The sequence below is a fragment of the Sinocyclocheilus anshuiensis genome, unplaced genomic scaffold (assembly GCF_001515605.1).
Source record: "Sinocyclocheilus anshuiensis isolate Anshui unplaced genomic scaffold, SAMN03320099.WGS_v1.1 scaffold982, whole genome shotgun sequence".
Classification (NCBI taxonomy): Eukaryota; Metazoa; Chordata; class Actinopteri; order Cypriniformes; family Cyprinidae; genus Sinocyclocheilus; species Sinocyclocheilus anshuiensis.
This window is the reverse complement of record NW_015539879.1, coordinates 157815-177227: the sequence shown is the minus strand read 5'-3', so window position 1 is coordinate 177227 and position 19413 is coordinate 157815. Positions and strand designations below refer to the sequence as shown.

Here is a 19413-nt window from a genome sequence, read left to right as displayed (position 1 = left end):
CCGGCCCATATCGGCCCCATGTGAAATCCAGGCGGGCCAGATGTGGGCCGGATCGGGGCCGAAACTGTCTGCTGTCTGGGTAAAATCGCACCAACTTCAGGCGGTGCGAAAACGCCAAAAAGTGGGTAGTTCCACAATTAGTTCTGGTACTATGAAAAGGTTCCCGCGGTGCGAAAGGCCCTAAAGAAAGCGCTGGAGCAACATCCTTGCTGCACCAGACAAAAAATGCTGAGCCTCAACCAAAGAGAACCGCGTCGAATATCACCACAGTGGAGCCGTTTGAAATTAGATAAATTTTTAATGCGTGCACAATAAACGGAAATGTTCAAATCAATGTAAATAAGTAAGCAATAATGTACGAGATGCCGTGCTATAGCTACTGTGAATAAGTTATGGCTGAAGGGTGTTGTTAGGCTCAACGAGTAAAAAAATTAAAAAAATAACAATAATAAATAGTAATAAATTAATAACATGACATTACACATTTCATTAATTAAATGTTTTAAATGTTTATAAAATAATTATTAAATGTGCCCTTGTGTTTCATGTTGTTGTATCCATTTTATAAACCATTTATAACCATAAATCACTTTGCAATAACGTATATTTATAAGCGCAGAGAATAACGCAATAGTTAATAATATTAATAATATTTTCTTGTGCTGAGAAATAAGCAACTGTATTTGTGTGAAAAAATCACCTATTGTTTTAATAAAATAATAATAATAATGATACAGCGTGTGAAAAATGACAGTGTATGAGAACGGTTCCTGGCCTGAGCCATTTGAGCTCCATGGGATGATGCATATTATACGCAAGGAATAATTGATGACGCGCCGTTGAATTCTTAGAAAATAATGCACACCCGAGGTGGTGATGCGACCACGATGCGAAGCGGAGCTGTTCTGTGTTAGCTGCACCACGCGGATACTTTGTATTCGTTCAAATCAAAATATGTTGTTTACGTTCAGTGGATATTCTCCAAAATGGCGCTAGGGTGACGCAGAGGAGACGAATTGTTGAATAAAGTCGTTATTTTTGTTTTCTTTGCGTACAAAAAGTAATGTCGTAGCTTTGTAAAATTACGGTTGAACCCCTGATGTCACATGGATTATTTTACCGATCTTGATACGTTTCTGGACCTTGATCGTGGTAATTACATGGCTGTTTATGGGAGGGTCAGAGAGCTCTCAGATTTCATCAAAAATATCTTAATTTGTGCTCCGAAGATGAACAGAGGTCTTACGGGTTTGAAAAGACATGAGGGTGAGTAATTAATGACAGAATTTTCATTTTTGGGTGAACTATTCCTTTAAGTAGCAAACCGCTCACTCAGCATCATATACGAGGCAGTCTCAGTCTCTCTCTGTGTGTGTAAATATGTATATGTATATACTGTATATACAGTAGACAACATTTGAAGTGGATCAAAACCTTTCATCAAAGTTGTCCTAAAACCAAAACAATACCCGTTCTTGTCTTAGGACAACTTTGATGAAATTTTTTGATCTATATATGTGTGTGTGTGTGTGTGTGTGTGTGTGTAAAATAAATCTGCATCATTGATCTTTTTGATCTTTCATTCCAAAAATGCATAAAAATTCTAACCTTTCATTGAAGTAAAAGAATTTAAAGTGGGGAGAATATCTCCTGATGAAACAAATGTTTTTTTTTCTTTAATGCATGTTGGCCACAATTATTGGCACCCCTAGAAATTCTTATGAGTAAAATATCTCTGAAGTGTATTCCCATTCATATTTAAATTTTTAGCATACCAGGGTGATTAGGAGCATGAAATTGTCCAGCCATGACTTCCTGTCCCACAGGATTATAAATATTAGGAACACAAAGGCCAAATTCCCTTAATCATCCATCACAAGGAGTAAAACCAAAGAATATAGTTCTGATGTGCAGAACAAGATTGTTGAGCTTCAAAAAATAGAAAGTGGCTGTAAGAAAAAAGCTAAAGCATTGAAAATCCCCATTTCCAACATCAGGCAAATGTTTTTTTTTCTTTAATGCATGTTGGCCACAATTATTGGCACCCCTAGAAATTCTTATGAGTAAAATATCTCTGAAGTGTATTCCCATTCATATTTAAATTTTTAGCATACCAGGGTGATTAGGAGCATGAAATTGTCCAGCCATGACTTCCTGTCCCACAGGATTATAAATATTAGGAACACAAAGGCCAAATTCCCTTAATCATCCATCACAAGGAGTAAAACCAAAGAATATAGTTCTGATGTGCAGAACAAGATTGTTGAGCTTCACAAAATAGAAAGTGGCTTTCAGAAAAGAGCTAGAGTATTGAAAACTCCCATTTCCACCATCAGGGCAATAATTAAGAATTTCCAATCAACTAAAGATGTTACAAATCTGACTGGAAGAGGACGTGTGTCTATATCATCCTAATGCATAGTGAGGAGGAGAGTTTGATTGGCCAAAGACTCTCTGAGGATCACAGCTCAGAGCACAGGGTCAGATATATATATATCAAGGGTTTCAAGAAAAATTCTCCTTGCTCATCCAAAAACAATCTCCAGCATATTCAGTTATCAGACACGACTGGAACTTCAAATGGCACTGGCTTCTGTGGTCAGACGAAACCAAAAAAAAAGAGCTTTTAGGCAGCAAACCCACTAGATGGGTTTAGTACAAACGGATAAAAAGAACCCCATGGTTATATAGGCTTCTGCTGTATCTTTAATGTTGTGGGCCTGTTTTTCTGCTGGAGGTCCTGTTCAGATGCATGGCATCATGGATTCAATCAAATACCAACAGATTAAAAATCTAAACCTGACTGCCTCTGTAAGAAATCTTATAATGGACCGTGGTTGGATCTTCCATTAGGACAATAATCTAAAACAAACAAAATGAAGCTTCTGCCCTGGCCAACGCAGTTCCCTGAGCTGAACCCTATAGAAAATGAGTGAACTGAAGAGAAGAAGCTTTGAATCTTAAGGATCTGGAGAGATTCTGTATGAAGGAATGGTCTCTGATCTCTTGTCCTCTTGCCCTCTTTATCTTGGGAAAAGGATGGTGCACTAATTGGGTGCCAAAAATTGTGGCCAACATGAACTAGAGAAAGCATTTATTTCACAATGAGATTTTCCCCTCACTTTCAATTGTTTTACTTCAATGATAAGTTAGAACTGTGTGAATGTTTTGAATGAAAGATCAAAAGGATAAACAATGCAGATTAATTTTCACAGCTACGTTTGCTCATATTTACCAAAGGTGTCGATATTAGTGGAGGGCACGGTATATGTATATGAACATAATTAAAGCATTTACAGATGACTGTCCCACTGATGGTTTTCAAACTTTGTTCCTTTAAAAGTTAATGTTTCCAGAAGTAAATGGCACAGATGTTTTTCAATCATTCTATCTGGAAACAAAATGTTGGTTTAAAACGGCAGTTTGATAAAGCAAGCATTTTTAGGATGAGAAGTAAAAGAATCATGTACAGCAACAAATATAAAGTTGATGATTCACATTTCATGACTTGCTTTATTCAAAATAAATATTTTTGTTAGATAAGAGTTGCATAATAAAGGCACAAAGATGAATGGCTTTCATTGTTAAAGGTTTACAAGTAAATAGTAATTTAAAAGTAATTAAAAATAATTGTTTTGTTTAAGCTACACTGCAAAAACAGTTTTTTTGTTCAAAAAACAACACACATGGTTGTGTTGACAGCATTCTGACACATGTTGTGTAGGATTTTAACACACAATGTGTAATAAAAAAAAAGAAAAAAGCCTTTGGAAAGATTAACACAATAACTGGGCCGGCAGTTTGTGTTTATGGAAATAAATACAATTCCTATTTTAATTTTTGTTTTGAAAGTATGGTAAAAACTGGTCAAATGTACCAACAATCACATTTTAAAAAAATATACACTTTTTGATATACCATTAAAAAACTAAAAAAAAAACGGTAGCCCATCTGAATTAGGACATTTAGGCTATCCATCTAATAGTAGCCTACCAAAATCGTATTAACAGTAGAAGCACATGGTTGTGTTGACAGCATTCTGACACATGTTGTGCAGGATTTTAACACACAATGTGCAATTTAAAAAAAAATGCCTTTGGACAGATTGACACAATAAATGTGTTATCTCCTGGGCCGGCAGTTTGTGTTTATGGAAATAAATACAATACATATATTTCATATGGTAGCACATAAAAAGCTCTAAAATGACTAAAAACCATTAATAAAATAAATATACAATATATACATCTCAATGTATTAAACTTAAAATATTAACGGCTATTTTTTTGTCGGCCAATCACGTCGTGACTCTCGCCTTTTTAAACTGCGGCGGATCTTTTCACTCTGGCTGGTCTGGTTTGAGGGGAATCACTATGCTGTCGGACTCAGATCTATCCGTACGTTACAGCAGATACTCTTAAAAATGCATAGTGCTGCAAAAACGGACCATGAAAATAGTTAGCTACCAAACATTGTTAATTAGTTGAAAAGTGGCGACGTGCACGCGTGAAAAGTGTTAGCGAGGCAGAGCGCATAACTGGGGAAAAAAAAAGAAGAAGAGACCAAACAAGTTGTCTAGCACACCGGATAATTTTATAAACACCTAAAATATGATTATAAGTGAACAATTTAACGTGGAGCGTTTGCTTCGCTGCATCAGGTGCGTGCTTGTGTTGTTTGGTGCGGGTGACACGGCGTGAATGTTGTTTCTTCTTTTCGCATTACTCTACACAGGAGGCACAGGAGCCCTACACCAAACGAATGCTGGAGAGGTAATCCAGGTATGTTGTTTTTGTTCTCATCCCTCTGAATGAATACTGTGGTTAATAGCTAGTGCATTACAAATGCTTTTGTATTATGAAGAAAACTGACATACTATAGATTTATAAAATTAAGTAATTGACCAATTTAAAATGTTTATTTGTTGTCTGATTTGGTACACACTTACAATTGTACAATATTTACAAGAGTGATTGTCATTGAGAACAATTTCAAAATATGTGCCTGAATGTTTGTCTGAACTAAAATCTGACATTTTATGTTATAAGTTGATCTATGTTATGAGAAATGTTATCTGCTAGTCTTGACTGTGTATGATTTTCAATCATCCAAGGTGTAGTTGATGTTGGTAACACTCAACAGATCTATTGGTAGATACAACAGATCTGTATCTATCTGTATTTATGTTCTACTGTTAGTGTTATCTGTATGCACCAAGGGTCTGAGAGTAACACAATTTCAATTCTCTGTGTATGTGCTGTACATGTGGAAGAATTGACAAAGCAGACTTGACTTTTTAATGTATACTGTATTGTAGCTAATAGTTGTAGTGCATTACAAGGCATTTGTGTCATCTAAATTAAATTTATGAAATTGAGATTTAGAACATTTTGTTGTGCCTCTCGTAAAATGCGTTGCACACATCTGAATATTTGGTTTGAACTGTTCTGGAACAGTGTTGTACATACATCTTAACCACTGATGTCTAGTTGTGTCCTCTTTTGGAAAGCCAAACGAAGTAGTTTAGCTTTTACAACAAAACACACAGCGCCTTCACGACATGGCGGCGGCGAATCAAAGTTACACCTTCTTTCTTTGCGTGAACATTTGGTTGGTGTTATGCAAATATTCCCACACAGTGACGTAGACATGTGGGGGCGTGTTAGAATGAGCCGTTTTAGGGGGGCGTGGCAGAGTCTTAACTTTTATAAAGAATATCTCTTTGGTTTTGAGACTTTAGTCTGCAACTTCAGGGATCTTATCTATGCACAATCAGCTTGTAACACTCCAAAGAGAAAGGAAAACTTGAAATCGCATCATATGACCCCTTTAAATTACATTACACAGTAGATGTGTGATCCATCTTAACACACAAATTGTGTTAAAATTTGACACGTGTTGTCCCTGAGCACACTCACCACATGTGTTAAAATTCTGCACGTGTCATTTTTAACACATCTCTTTTTGCAGTGTACTTCAATATTATTTTTTTCTCATTTTAAGTGTGACGCGTACATAAAAATGAATGCACAATGTCCATGTCAAATAAAAGTGCTTTAAGACACTCATATGACATTCTTCAAAAATATCTTTAATTTCTGTAGAGATTTAGACATGTGCAAAAGTTGTTTAGACATGTCTCACACGACATCTGTAGACATTTGAATAAGGATCATTCAGCTTTGAGAATGAAAACTAACCTGTTTGTTCCTCAGTATCTTCTTGTTTGACTCTGAACGCTTCTTCAATCCTCACGTTTTCACTCTCCTCTTTAATAAACGTCATCTTTATAAAAGTGTGTCACGTCGATCTCAGTTGCTTCACCAGGAGTTGATGAGTTTAAGATGAGAATAATTAAGAGAAAGAAAAATAAATACAAACTAAATCTCTGGATGCGTGTCAGTCAGCTCACAATCACTGGGAGTCAGTTAGCGTGAGAGTTAATGGTCTTAAATGGTCTCATTGAAAGCAAGACTTGCACTAAAAATGTAGTTTGTACACACACACACACACTACGTGAATATATGACTTTAATTTGGTATTCAATGATTTGTAGATTACACTTTAATGAAAACATTTGCTATTGGGTTAAGTTGTCATTATACGTGTGTTTTTTTTCTGTCGTTGCATTTACACCGTTTTGATTAGCAGCTGTCTAAAGCGTGCAGCGATTCGAATCCGTGAATCATTTTGAGAAGCAATTGGTTCAATTGACTCGTAATTTCAAAAAGCTCCGTTTCTCCATCAACTTGTAGAAAGGGTAATAGTAATAGTAAAAACTGACTCACGATATAGAGAGCGGAAATGAGATGTGGATGCGCTATACTCACAAAACATAACGTTAGATAAACCATTACTATTCTGCATTCACTGCATTCATAATTCATTTTGCATCGTAAAAAATAGACAAAAAACGTTGGCATCGATTTCAATACTGTAAATGCTTAAAGGGTCATGAAACCCTAAAACAAACCTTTCTTCAGCGAAATCACAACAGATGCTGGAGAACGGCGCGGCCCTATGACGCCATATCGCAAAACCCAAATAAAAGTCGTGTTCACACGTTCTTCTTCTTTTGATTTAATGGCGAGTTCCGAACCAACTTCAAAGGTGCATATCGCCACCTACTGTGATGGAGTGTGAAAAGAATGCCCAAACCCTCCTATATCCTATTATATAACCCACTATTCTTAATAAATCTCATGACTGCATGTATTTGTTTTCCTGAATTTGGACCGTCATTTAATAAGCTGGTTATAGTAAATTCCTGACATCCTACTGCTTGTAATTCTTCCTTAAGAATCCTCCTTTCTATTTCTTACATATCTTCATAACATGCTCTACAGTTTCCTCTATTAAACAGACATCACATAGACCCGTGTTGTTTTCCTAGAATGTGTAAAGTGTGATTTAGATTTTAATGTCCTGTTTGTAAATGTGTGAAAATAACTTGTTCTTTTCTACTTAAGTTGTGAATTATTTTGCTTTTCTTTATGGTTGTTTAACCTTGTAATAGTGTCGACCTGTATGACACGAGTCCCAAACTGTCTGCCATTGCCTATTGCATGCTTCTAAAATAAAATGTTTTCCTTCTGATCTACTGAGTGCAATGTTTATATTTGGTTCTTTCATTTTAATTGTTACTTTTTTGCAATTTTGTCTGCTTCCTCATTATCTTGAATTCCCACGTGTGCTGGTACCCACATAAATTGAATTATTATTCTCATCTGTCGTAAACTGTATAACCTAATCATGATTTCAGTTAAAATGTCAGTTCTATTTGTTTCCAATGATTGTAAACTCATAAGGACTGCCATTGAATCAGAACATATTATTACTTTATCAGGTCTAACTTCATACACCCACTCTAGTGCCATTAAAATAGCTATCATCTCAGCTGTATACACTGATTATCCTATATCTGTTATCCTTCCAGAGATACGCATGACAATCCCAGCTTCTGTCGAATCGCGATGTCGATTCCATTTCGATTTATCGTGCAGCCCTACTTCCAGCCTTCCTCACCTCAAACTCTGGAACATAGAATGCAACCCCTGTCCTTCCAGTGTCTTTACTCTTTGACCCGTCTGTATATATTTGAAGAAATGAGTAGTATGAATTTTTTATATACTCATATACATATGTAATTAAACTAACCGCTTCATTCATTTCCCTTCTGTTCTTATGGGAAATTGTGATTCATTCGATTCTTAGCGTTTTAAATCGATTACTGTCCGAAATCGACGATTCACGTATTATCCAGGGTGGAATTGGGGATATTACCACTATTGGGGCAAATGATATTGACTCTAGACCAACTTCATTTACCCACTCCTTTATTTTCCATGCAAAGCCTTTACCTGTTGCATTTAAAATTTCCCAGCAATCATTCAGAACTTCCCTTACAGGATGTGTTCACACGTTGCTTCAAATCACAAAAGTGCATAGACATTTTTAGACTATAGAGACATACAAATATTAAAACATGTCAACAGTATTCAGTATTAGGGCCATAGACTAAAAACACAAAACTACAGTATTAGGGCCATAGACTAAAAACACAAAACTAACCAATATGAAACAAATGTTGCAATGTGTCATTATTATTGTGATTTTGTGTGTGTGCTTGTACTTTTTTTTCTTCTTCTTCTTTTTGAGATTACACCTGAGCAGCATCAAACCTGTTCAGTGTTTTAATTAATTTCTGCTTCAGGATGGAAATCCTGAGGTGACTAGCAGGAAAACAAATTATGTTGGTGCAGTGATATTTATGTATTATAGTCCAGGCTTTTTTAAATTTATTAATTTATTCTTTAATTATTTGGAGACTGTGTCTGTGAGGATATGATTAAAGATGAACTAACACCTTTAGTTATCTTGAGAAAGTCTGATTTATGGCCTTCAACTAAGAACACACTGAGTTCCGTCTACAAAAAGTGTAAAATGAGACAGACCTGCTTCTACTGTTGCACCTCAATCCTCTAGAAGAAAGATGAATATGTAAGCATTTTTTTTTTTAAATCAGGACAGTGTTTTAACATTGGGGATGATTTAAAGGAAGACATGTTGAATTATTGCAGCATTCTTTTTTTTAACATTCAAAGATGTTATTGCAGTAGAAACTTTTTACTCCACAGAGATGTCTATGTCAAAAAGTTTGACGTTTGTGCTATTCGCAACGTTTTGAAAAGCTGCTGCTGATATTTCAGCACCTGACAATCAAGTACAGACCCTACTTATCTCACAAAATGTTATATTATAACCAGTCACACATGGCATGGAGATGAATGGAGCAGAAAAGTTTTCTGTTGAGCTACATGTGGCATCCTCACTCTTTGGTTTAATTCTGAACTACAAATTAAATAGAAAATTGGTTTCAATACGTTAAAATAAATAGCTTACCCATTTAAAAAAAGCAATAATTTTTAGATGTAAATACTATTTGATGTTTAAAATCATATGGAGTTGAACATGAAAATACAATCTCAGAATATTTTTCTTTCTGTTCTCGTTTCTTCTTTCTTAAGTGATTCTGCCTGTTAACAGCATGTTTATCACTAATGCTCAATCAGCACTTAATTAACTGCAAATCTGCATTAGTGGTACTTTTAACAATCTGTAGTGTGGATTTTATAAACACTCTGTTTTTATATCATCAGCCCATATACACTATCCCATGTGGGGGCCTTCATGGAAACTTAGTACAAAATTGGCTGTGTCCGAATTGGGTAAACCAGGTGCAACCCCTTTGAGCAGTAGCCCTTCACTGCAACACAAGATCCAGGGGGCGGAGTTGGATCCAGGTCCAGGGGGTGGAGTTGTATCTAGATCCAGGGGGTGAAGTTGGATCAAGGGGGGGGGGTTGGATCAGGTCCAGGGGGCGGAGTTGGACTGGTAATTAAATAGTACAATGAATCGTGGTATTATATTCACAAAATATATGCATTTGTTAAATTTATTTCTAGTTAGTTGATTTGATGAATTTTTGGCTTTTCATTTCTGTTCATAAAGATGCATGATAAGAGTGTTTATACCATCTGTACTGTGATTGGCTGGATTAGTTCCACGTTGTCATTGTCGCTCACATTACGAGATCGCGTGGCGATAATATCAAACAGGTTTGAAAATATCGTAGCGTCTGTGATAGCTCGAGACAGGTTCAGATCACGTTGCTGACCTACTCATACTTAACGAGCTTCGGCGACCACAACGAGCACCGATTTGGTCACGATCCGGGGGTTTTGTCGCAGACTGTGGAAATCTGTACGCGACAGTAAAATACAGCCAAAAATCCTGTAGTGTGAGCCAGGCTTTACTTGCGTTGTAAGTAGCGATGCACCGATATGAACATTTTGGCCGATACCGATAACCGATAATGCTTTATTTTTGAAAGCCGATAACCGATATGTTGGCCAATAAATCTATATCCAAATTTTTATATACTTTTTGAGAGCCTGATTACAAAAAAGGTCTCATCATTAAAAGCCACATCCCAAACACTTCAACATAAGCAGCCTAGTTTGAACGGTGTACGTTTTAAAAATAATTTTACTCTCCCATTACCAAATTTAGTCATAAAAAAGTCTTACAAATAAATAAAATAATGCATAAATAATGCAAACAAGTCACTGAACATCATTACACGTGTAAAGAATCTAAATTAATGCGCCATAGATCAATAAAACGGAATAGCCCCTGCACAGACAATAATTAAATGATTTTAATTACTAAAATCATACGACTCATGATTGTGAGTCAATTGACTCATCACGACTCATCGCCGATACCGATAACAGAAAAAATGAGCATTTATCGGCTGATACCGATATGGTGGCCGATATATCGTGCATCCCTAGTTGTAAGTATGCGGAGACTATCGTTTCCACATCGAGTCGTAAATAAAGTTATTCTTGTGACGGAAAAAACAAACTTGCTAAAAACAATTTTTTTAAATAACGTTTTAAATGCTTAGTTAGAAACACTGTAGTTTGTACAATGTGGGAATGGGCACATATAATTACGGGCAATAACCAAGTATTTTAATATTTTCATTTAGAGAATCATTTGCATTACCTTCAAAACATTATAGCTACCTACATAAAAATAGAATCTTACGTTTTACCATCCCTGAAAAGCCCGTTGTTTCTTGTTACATGTAAGAATAAATATTTCTTAAAAACAAGTGTATTCTTTGACTGGCTGATTCTTTACCCCTCCCAGTAGTCCACTTTGACTTCAGATACTTAAGTAGATTAATAAATAGGCACATCTGCTTTTATTGGAGTGATATTAAATCAAGTTACTACTTCAAGTAGAAAATGTGTGCTTGAATTCCACCACTGATTATGCACATTATTATAAAACTGTATATGACTTAAGTAGCAGCACTGTCAGGTTGTCTTCTGTAATTTTTTATTTATAAATTACTTCCCAAGGGCATTTGATTTAATTTACATAATCTCACTTAAATAAATGCACGCAAAATGCATTACCAACACAATGAAATCGAAGAAAAATTTTTTTTATTAACACACAACTTAAAACAGACACTGAATATGGTAAGGAAACTTTGAACATGAAACGCAAGGAAAACCACATTGGGAGCACATCATAAGCACACTGACTAATCGCTAACAGAATAACATGCCAACATTAGAGGGGCATTCAAAATCAGAATTTACACAGAATTAAATGATAAATCACTCATTCATCCTTTCATACTGCACTGCAGCCACTACATCATGCATACAACACACTCAAATAAGGTCAGCACAGATTTGGCAGAACTCGCTGCAGAAGTCTGGGTGGGTGTCTTCACTAATAATTTTTATGAGTTCCCCCCTTCTTCCTCGACCTACATATCCTACAGGTTAGCAAAGAAAGGAAACAAAGAAAATAAATATTCCAATGTTCATTATTTTTGTAATGTTTTAATTCATCATTAAAAGCTAAACACTCCATGGCAACAACTAACAATGCATACCTGGAGTGCAATTTTGTATAAAAACATTTGTATAAAAATATGTAACAAGTTATGTAAAAACTACTAGGGAACACTTACTGTCAAGCCAAAGAAAAAGGACTCGTCTCCTGAAAGCTTCCTGTGTCACAAGGTCTCTGAAGTGAGTGCACACCAGGGCCAGTGTCAGAATTGCCTCGTCACCCTCCTGGAGAACCACATCGATAAAAATGTCCTCCAGAACAGATGCTGGCAACTGTAAGCAAATAAACAAAAATGAAATATATGTAAGAGAAAATATTGGCCCCAATGCCCAGTTCTTGAATTTATGTCTTTGTTCTTGCTATACATGTATGTAGTGGGTAAAAATTAAAGGATAACAGCCCGTTTTCATTGTGAAGTAACTAACAGGGTGACTCTGACATTATACCGCAAGAATCCCATGGTCCTTGGGACAACCATACATGTAGTCCACTTGATACTCCTTGAGGCTTCCCTATAACACAGTAAATGGTGTCAGAAATAAAACAAAGAAAGTGAAAACTTTGGAAAGACAGCATTGTTTTGCAAATCTGGTTCTCACCTTTTATGGCTCATGCACTTCAATACTAGGTTGAGCCAGCACTCTCGAATGTAAGGCATGTCGGTCTTAGGAAAGAAGAACAAAAAAATAAAAAACTGAGGCAAACTGAAAGAGTCATCAACTAATTTCTGTAATAAATTCAAGGCTCTCACCTGGGTGAAATCAAATGGCCACTCGAAAGTAATGTATAGTGCAATACTGATACATAAGACATTGATTTTATATATATTTTCTAGCACTCGCATATTCTTTCTATTCTTCCTAATGAAAGATGCATGCTAAAAATGTTATTGTATTGTTCAAACGTTACAATACTACGAGGCTTACATTAAACAAATTAGGCTAATGAGCAACCGTTAACTTCAGTAAAATAATATTAACAATAACTACGAATAAAAAAAAAATCAATGTCAACTTGCTTTCATGCTGTACTGCCAAAGATAAGTGGTTGTAGACATGATTCTCCACCACGTGAAGTTCCATGGTGGTTTGAACACTTTTGGTCCGCAGAACGGGCAATGGCAATTACAGCAACAGCTCTGGCATCTCTGAAGGGCAATCTTCTCATTGCCGCAACACGGTTCTGTGCATCTATGGACAAGGTTAAATGTATTTCAAATGTTATTTCTTGGCAAGTTAGCGATGAGTAACCTGGCTACTGGGTAGCGTCATCTCGCGGACAACAGTTCACATGTTAGCTTACCATAGCTATAAACATCTAAACATACCAGCTGTATTTCCAACGCTAATTAGTTTAACCAAGTTAGCTAACTTAATTAGATAGGCCACCTCTGCAGAGCTATACATGTGCGCGCTAGCTGTTATCTAGTTAGCGCTATTAAAGTTACTTAAACATGTCTTGGCGTTATCAAAAAGTATGGACATCCTTAACTGTGATCTTTACTTTCAGGCGTACACTACATTATGAATCTATCTCGACTATTATTAATCAAATGTAGACTTACATTGATAAGAGTAAACGTTTGCGACCACGGGCTGCAACTTCACAAAATATGCAGGTTCATCCGGTGGAACGTTTATAAAGTGGGAGGAGTTGGATCTGGATCCAACCTCGTCCCCTGGATCTTGTGTTCTGCAGTGAGGACCATCTCCCTTTGAGCCCCACATGAGTGTGCAGTTTTGTTCCAACCCTGCTCCAACACACATACCATGTAGTTTTCAAATAAGCCCGAATGACTTGATTTGTTGGATCAGGTGTGTTTAATTAGGGCTGAATCTAAACTCCGCAGGGCTCTGGCCCTCCAGGAATAGAGTTTGACACCCCTGGGCTTGACTCTTCAGGTGTATCTGTAAGTGTGATAGCAAAGAAAGCTGGTCAGAAAGCTCTCTGATTTCATCAGAAATATCTTAAAGGTCACATATTTTACACCTTTCTTGAGTTTTATTTTAGGTTTTGATGTCCTTAAGAATATATATTTGCGGTACGAGTACCAAAAACCATCTCAATATATTTTAACAGCTCCTCTCTCAGGAGCTCTGCTAAGAACAGGTCGATTTTGGCCTGTTTAATTAATGTTCTTGAGCCTCTCTTTTGATTGGCCTGTTGTTTTCTGAGTGACGCACAGCCAGGCCAACCACAGGTAACTAGGGTCATGTATGCTGTAGCACATCTTAGAAGCCAGATGACCAGCGCCTCACTGTGCTGTTATAGCCTTTGTGAAGGATGATGATTTGTGTCGATAATGCGAGTTAAGTGTAAAACCAATACGTAATAATTATTATTTTAGCATCCAAATATGTCGTGATTCGCGAATATGGAAACATTTGGATTCGTGCCGAATGAGAGTTTCAGTTTCCCTTTAAATTAATTTGTTTTTGGCTTGACGTTTATATAGCCTAAATACTGTTAACTTTAGAGGATTTGTTGTGGAGGGAAGGGAATAAAATAGCCTGTGTTTATAATGTTTGTAAACATTTTGATTTCCCGGTATTTTAGCCTACATTATTTCTGAATGTAATAGTAAAATGTGAAATGTTTTTTCCTCTCGAAACGCAATTTTATACAAGTAGCGTTTTTTAACCATGCAGCAAACATTTTAAATATCTTGAAAAAAATACTTTGTCTTTAAAGCATTGACAGTTTTTTTGTTTAAAACATTTGGCCAAAATCTAGAAAAGATGATGCTGGCTATGACTAAGCGCAATTTAGGCAATTTAGCCGAAAGAAAACGTTGTGTACTTTATTATTATTAGTAGTAGTAGTAATAGTAGTAGTATTGGCAAAGACAAAGTTTAAAAATATAACGCTAACCATTTTTTCCTACTCAAACCAGTTTCAGAACGGTAATAATACAGAGAAATGCATGAACAGGAACCGGTAAAATGCAGATTCTGCTTGGAGTGAACCTATTTTTTTCCCCTCATTTTTAAGTCCTGCTTAAAGCATACAGAGCCTAAGAATGTTATGTGACATGCAAAAAATAAAAAATAATTACATCGTGAGCACAAATTTGTTTTCTCGTTTTACTAAATTGTGTGCACGATATTACTAAATCATGGCCAGGATTTAGTTGAATAAAATCAACTAACGAATTATTATATCGTGTGCACAATTTACTTAAAAAGAGGGAACGAGTTAGTAAGTTGTGCACACGATTTAGTAAAATGAGGGAACGAATTATATTGTGCACACGCTTTACAAATTTTTTTTTTTCCTGCATGTCATGTGTGGGGCTCCATACATAAGCCACTTTAAGCATAAAAATATCCACTTTGATTATGGTGCGGTTGTCTTAGAAGTATAGTGTTTATGACAAGTGAAATGTGAGAAAATTAAAATTTTCCCCGGTTGTTGTTTTAGAACATCAAGCCCGCTCCACTGCACTACCTTTGTGCTCATGTCCCAGGTCTTTTGCAGTGTCTCGAAGCACTGCCTTTTAGAATGTCCTGCGACGGGGCCCCCTCGCACCGCGGGGGTGTCCCGTACGCCACTGGCTGTAGCCTGCTGTTGATTGGAACGACAGGAGACATCCAACCACCTCCTCAAACGCGCTTACAACAGGATGTTTCAGAATGGTAATTAATGTTTTTTTTTTTCAAACACTGAATACCGCAAACCAAAAGACAGAGACTGAATGAACTCAATCTCACCGTCTTTAACTCAATAAAAACAACAGACACCAACAGGGCCGGTGTCTGTAACTTAGGAAAACAAACAACGTATTTTGTCTTGTTTCCAACAGATATTCTATCAAAGCTTGTGGCAACCATAGACTGTACAAAACAACACGTCAGCATCAAGTTAGCAAGACGTTAGCGTTGCATAACCGTTTACAAACTATGATTTCAGATTATGCTGGCTCCATAATGTAACATAAAATGTGTGAGAAGTTTACTTGCGGGTTGCGGATTTGAGGTCGGACCCAACAATGTAGGGACTGCAGCATCTTTTATGAGTAGCTTCTTTGAAAAACCGGCATTGAACTGTGCCTGATTGACGAAGCAGTCACTTGTGAAATGTGCAGAACAGACGGTTAAGGTCGAACTAAATTGCTGTGTTATTTCCGAATAAATGAACATTAGCCACTGGTCTCTTATATTAATGTTGTTCGGAAGCCTGTACAATGATGTAGTTTCCTGACATCCATCGACTGAACAGCATGTTTCCGTGTGGTTGCTCAGCTCTGGCATGGACGCGATGTTGTCTGGGGGTTTGGCAAAAGGAGGGTGGGACGATGGGCAGTGCTCGGGGTGGTGACTGAAGGCGGTGACTGAGTAGTTCTTACGTCACATTTTTCGGAAGTCAAAACGGCTTGTAAAAAGGCACAGCTACTTTATATGCAGGCTGTGTACATTTGACTGTAGATTGACTGTTTTGAAACTTATATGGTAGTTACATAGCCCCTAGACCTCAGTTATCATGAAAAAAAAGCCAGAAAATTTAGGTTTTGACAATATGGGACCTTTAATTTGTGTTCCGAAGATCTTACAGGTTTGAAATGGCATGAGGGTGAGTAATTAATGACAGAATTTTAATTTTTGGTTGAATTAACTCTTTAAATGGCTATTTTTATGTGTGAAACATATTTCATACTGATCACATCTGAATGGCTTCTCTCCAGTGTCAATGTTCATGTAATATCTAACCGTGCGTTCACACATCCAGCGAGAGCGTCAAAATTCGCTCTGGCCGCCCTGCCACCAACGCTGTAGAAAGATTTGTTGATGCTCTGACGCTCGAATGCTTGGTCTTGTATTTAAAGGGGCAGCAATGCAAACAAGCGTGTTGATCTTGTGCAGACTGACCACAAGTAGGGTATAAGTTAACCTCATGAAATATTTTAAATGTGAAAGTAAGAAATTGATCGATGGAAAGAACTTAATTATAGTTACATGTTTGCTAACGAAATCAACAAATTAAAAGCCTTCATAGTTATGTGCTAGTTGCTAGTGTGTAAAATGCGTAATGTGCTAGTCTAATTTCAACATGCAGTCAGGAGACGTTTAACTTACTAGCCTTGGTCTTTAACATTAACATTAATTTGTGTGCAGCCTACATTACAAATTGTCCTGGTTGAAGTGTAGCCTTAATGCAATTGGTCAAATCGGTGTTGTTTTGAGAAAATTAATTGCATTCCCGCTGAAAAACAAGCATTGTAGCGCGAAAATGCTTGGGAACTAATGTGGTCAGAACCAAAGTTTACAGGGCTGCATTCTCTGGAATCCTCTCAAGCGGAGGACTTCTACATTCCGATTGGTTGCCGCCGAACCGCGTCATAGCTCATTACCATCAAGTTAGCTCATTACCATTCTCGCCGCCGGCTCACATTGAAAATGAATGACTTCCGGCCACTTTGACACTCTCGCCGGCGACGGTGTGAACGCACGGTAATGTTTAGTTCTGCTGTGAAGCTCTTTCCACACATTCTTCAGGCTTTTCAACATTGTGAATTTTCATGTGGACTGTAAAGTTTCCTTTTTGATTGAAACTCTTTCCACACTGTTGGCAGGTGAAAGGCTTCTCTCCAGTGTGAATCCTCATGTGGACTTTAAGGTTTCCATTTTCAGAGAAACTCTTTCCACACTGTTGGCAGGTGTAAGGCTTCTCCCCACTGTGGATTCTAATGTGGGCATTAAGAGTCTGTTTATGTGCAAAACTCCTTTCACATTGAGGGCATGTGTAAGGCTGCTCTCCAGTATGAGTTCTCATGTGACTTTTAAGGCATCCTTTTCGAATGAAACTTTTTCCACACACTTTGCAGGTGAAAGGCTTCTCTCCAGTGTGAGTTCTAATGTGCCTTTTAAGCATTACTCCTTGAATAAAACTTATCCCACATTGAGGACATGTGTAAGGCTTCTCTCCAGTGTGAATTCTCATGTGGTAATTAAGGTTTCCTTTTCTGTTGAAACTTTTCCCACATCGTTGGCAGGTGAAACTTTTAGTTTTAGTCTTTTGAGTTCTTTTTTGTGAGGAAGTCTTTCCAGTCTGTAAGCAGCTAATTGATTTTTCTCCAGTTATGAAATATTGGTCTTTCTCTTCAATTTTATGCAGTACTCTTGTCTCTTCTTTCAGCACCATCAGATCTATGACAAAAAAGACAATTACACAGTTTAATGTCAAAAAGCAATACACATTAAACCAACACAAAGCATCAAAACAACATGTATACTAGATCCTATATGCACTCAGCTACTAAAAGAGGTGTTACATGTAATCATTTCTTTCTTACTTACAGATGACTCTCCCACTGTTACCCAAATGGTTTATATATATTATTTCCCTTTAAAAGTTAGTACTTTCAGGAGGAAAGGGCACACAGATGTCCATCTGGAAATACAATTGTGCTTAAAAGGATCTGGTTTGATATAGTGAGCACTTTTTGTTTGTTGCGGGTTCGAGTCTCTGTGTGTGTGTTCACTGCTGTGTGTGTGTACTTAGGATGGGTTAAATGCAGAGCACTAATTCCGAGTATGGGTCACCATACTTGGCCACATGTCACGTCACTCACGTCACTTTTGAGTATGAACAAAATATTACTTATAGACAACAAGCGTGACGTTGATCACTCACCTTTTGCAGTTTGCTCTATGCGAAATTAATATTTTTGTTAGCTGTTGTTGCATAATTATGTGACAGAAATGAATGATCTTTTTGGTTTTCAATTTAGAAGTAGATATTGGGTTCTATCTGTATTTTTTAATGTGTGACAAGTTGTAATAACGAATGCCCAGCTTGGAAGCAGGAGCTTATCAGGTGCATTTAAAGGTAGCATTAGTATTTGGCTGGACATGTGTTCACATTAAACAGCTTCAGTTAGGACACTCATATGACATTGCAAAACATATCTTTTTTTTTTAAAGAGAAACAGTTTAATAAGTATCAGTATTATTCACCTTTGAGAATGAAAACTAACCTGTTTGTTCCTCAGTATCTTCTTGTTTGACTCTGAATGCTTCTTCAATCTTCATGTCTTCACTCTCCTCTTTAATAAACGCCATCTTTATAATAGCGTGTCGCATGGATCTCAGTTGCTTCATCAGGGTGTTTTCTGTGTTTGCACACATTATCATGTTTAAGATGCAAATGAAATTGGACAGAAAACCCAAACTAAATCTCTGGGTGCATCTCAATCAGCTCCCTAGTTCAGTAGTCAACACACTGGTAAGCAGTCAGTCATAGTGACAAATTGTCTTAAAGGGGTCATATGATGCGATTTCAAGTTTTCCTTTCTCTTTGGAGTGTTACAAGCTCTTGCTGCATAAAGAAAATCTGTAAAGTTGCAAAGACTAAAGTCTCAAATCCAAAGAGATTTTCTTTATAAAAGTTCAGAGTCAGCCACACCTACCTAAAACGCCTCGTTCTAACACGCCCCCACATGTCTACATCACGATGTGGGAAGATTTGCATAAC

General features: G+C 36.9%; 3 protein-coding genes and 1 long non-coding RNA gene across 5 annotated transcripts in view; 1 reads left to right on the top strand and 3 right to left on the bottom strand.

The window, feature by feature from the left end:
* LOC107685395 (gastrula zinc finger protein XlCGF57.1-like) overlaps positions 1–7039 on the bottom strand; it is a 17594-nt gene extending 10555 nt beyond the window's left edge. The window contains exons 1-2 of the mRNA XM_016481969.1: positions 6974–7039; positions 6201–6318 (exon numbers count right to left, since the gene is read on the bottom strand). Of these exons, the coding sequence (XP_016337455.1) occupies positions 6201–6285 (85 nt within the window). The 5' untranslated portion in view covers positions 6286–6318; positions 6974–7039. The remainder of the gene's footprint in view (positions 1–6200; positions 6319–6973) is intronic.
* Positions 1–19413, top strand: part of LOC107685389 (gastrula zinc finger protein XlCGF57.1-like) — a 228654-nt gene that overhangs the window by 67345 nt on the left and 141896 nt on the right. The gene's annotated exons all lie outside the window — the stretch shown is intronic.
* LOC107685403 (uncharacterized) lies at positions 11543–12685 on the bottom strand. The gene is made up of 4 exons (XR_001633949.1): positions 12543–12685; positions 12390–12455; positions 12062–12215; positions 11543–11863 (listed from the first exon to the last, which is right to left on the bottom strand). It is a non-coding gene; the product is annotated as an uncharacterized LOC107685403 (long non-coding RNA).
* LOC107685399 (gastrula zinc finger protein XlCGF49.1-like) overlaps positions 16513–19413 on the bottom strand; it is a 3538-nt gene continuing 637 nt past the window's right edge. Inside the window, exons 2-3 of one of the 2 annotated variants that reach the window (XM_016481973.1) lie at positions 18917–19051; positions 16513–18086 (exon numbers count right to left, since the gene is read on the bottom strand). In XM_016481973.1, coding sequence (XP_016337459.1) covers positions 17398–18086; positions 18917–19040 — 813 coding nt within the window. In that variant the 5' untranslated portion in view covers positions 19041–19051 and the 3' untranslated portion in view covers positions 16513–17397. The remainder of the gene's footprint in view (positions 18087–18916; positions 19052–19413) is intronic. The other variant, XM_016481974.1, reaches the window with a different exon arrangement.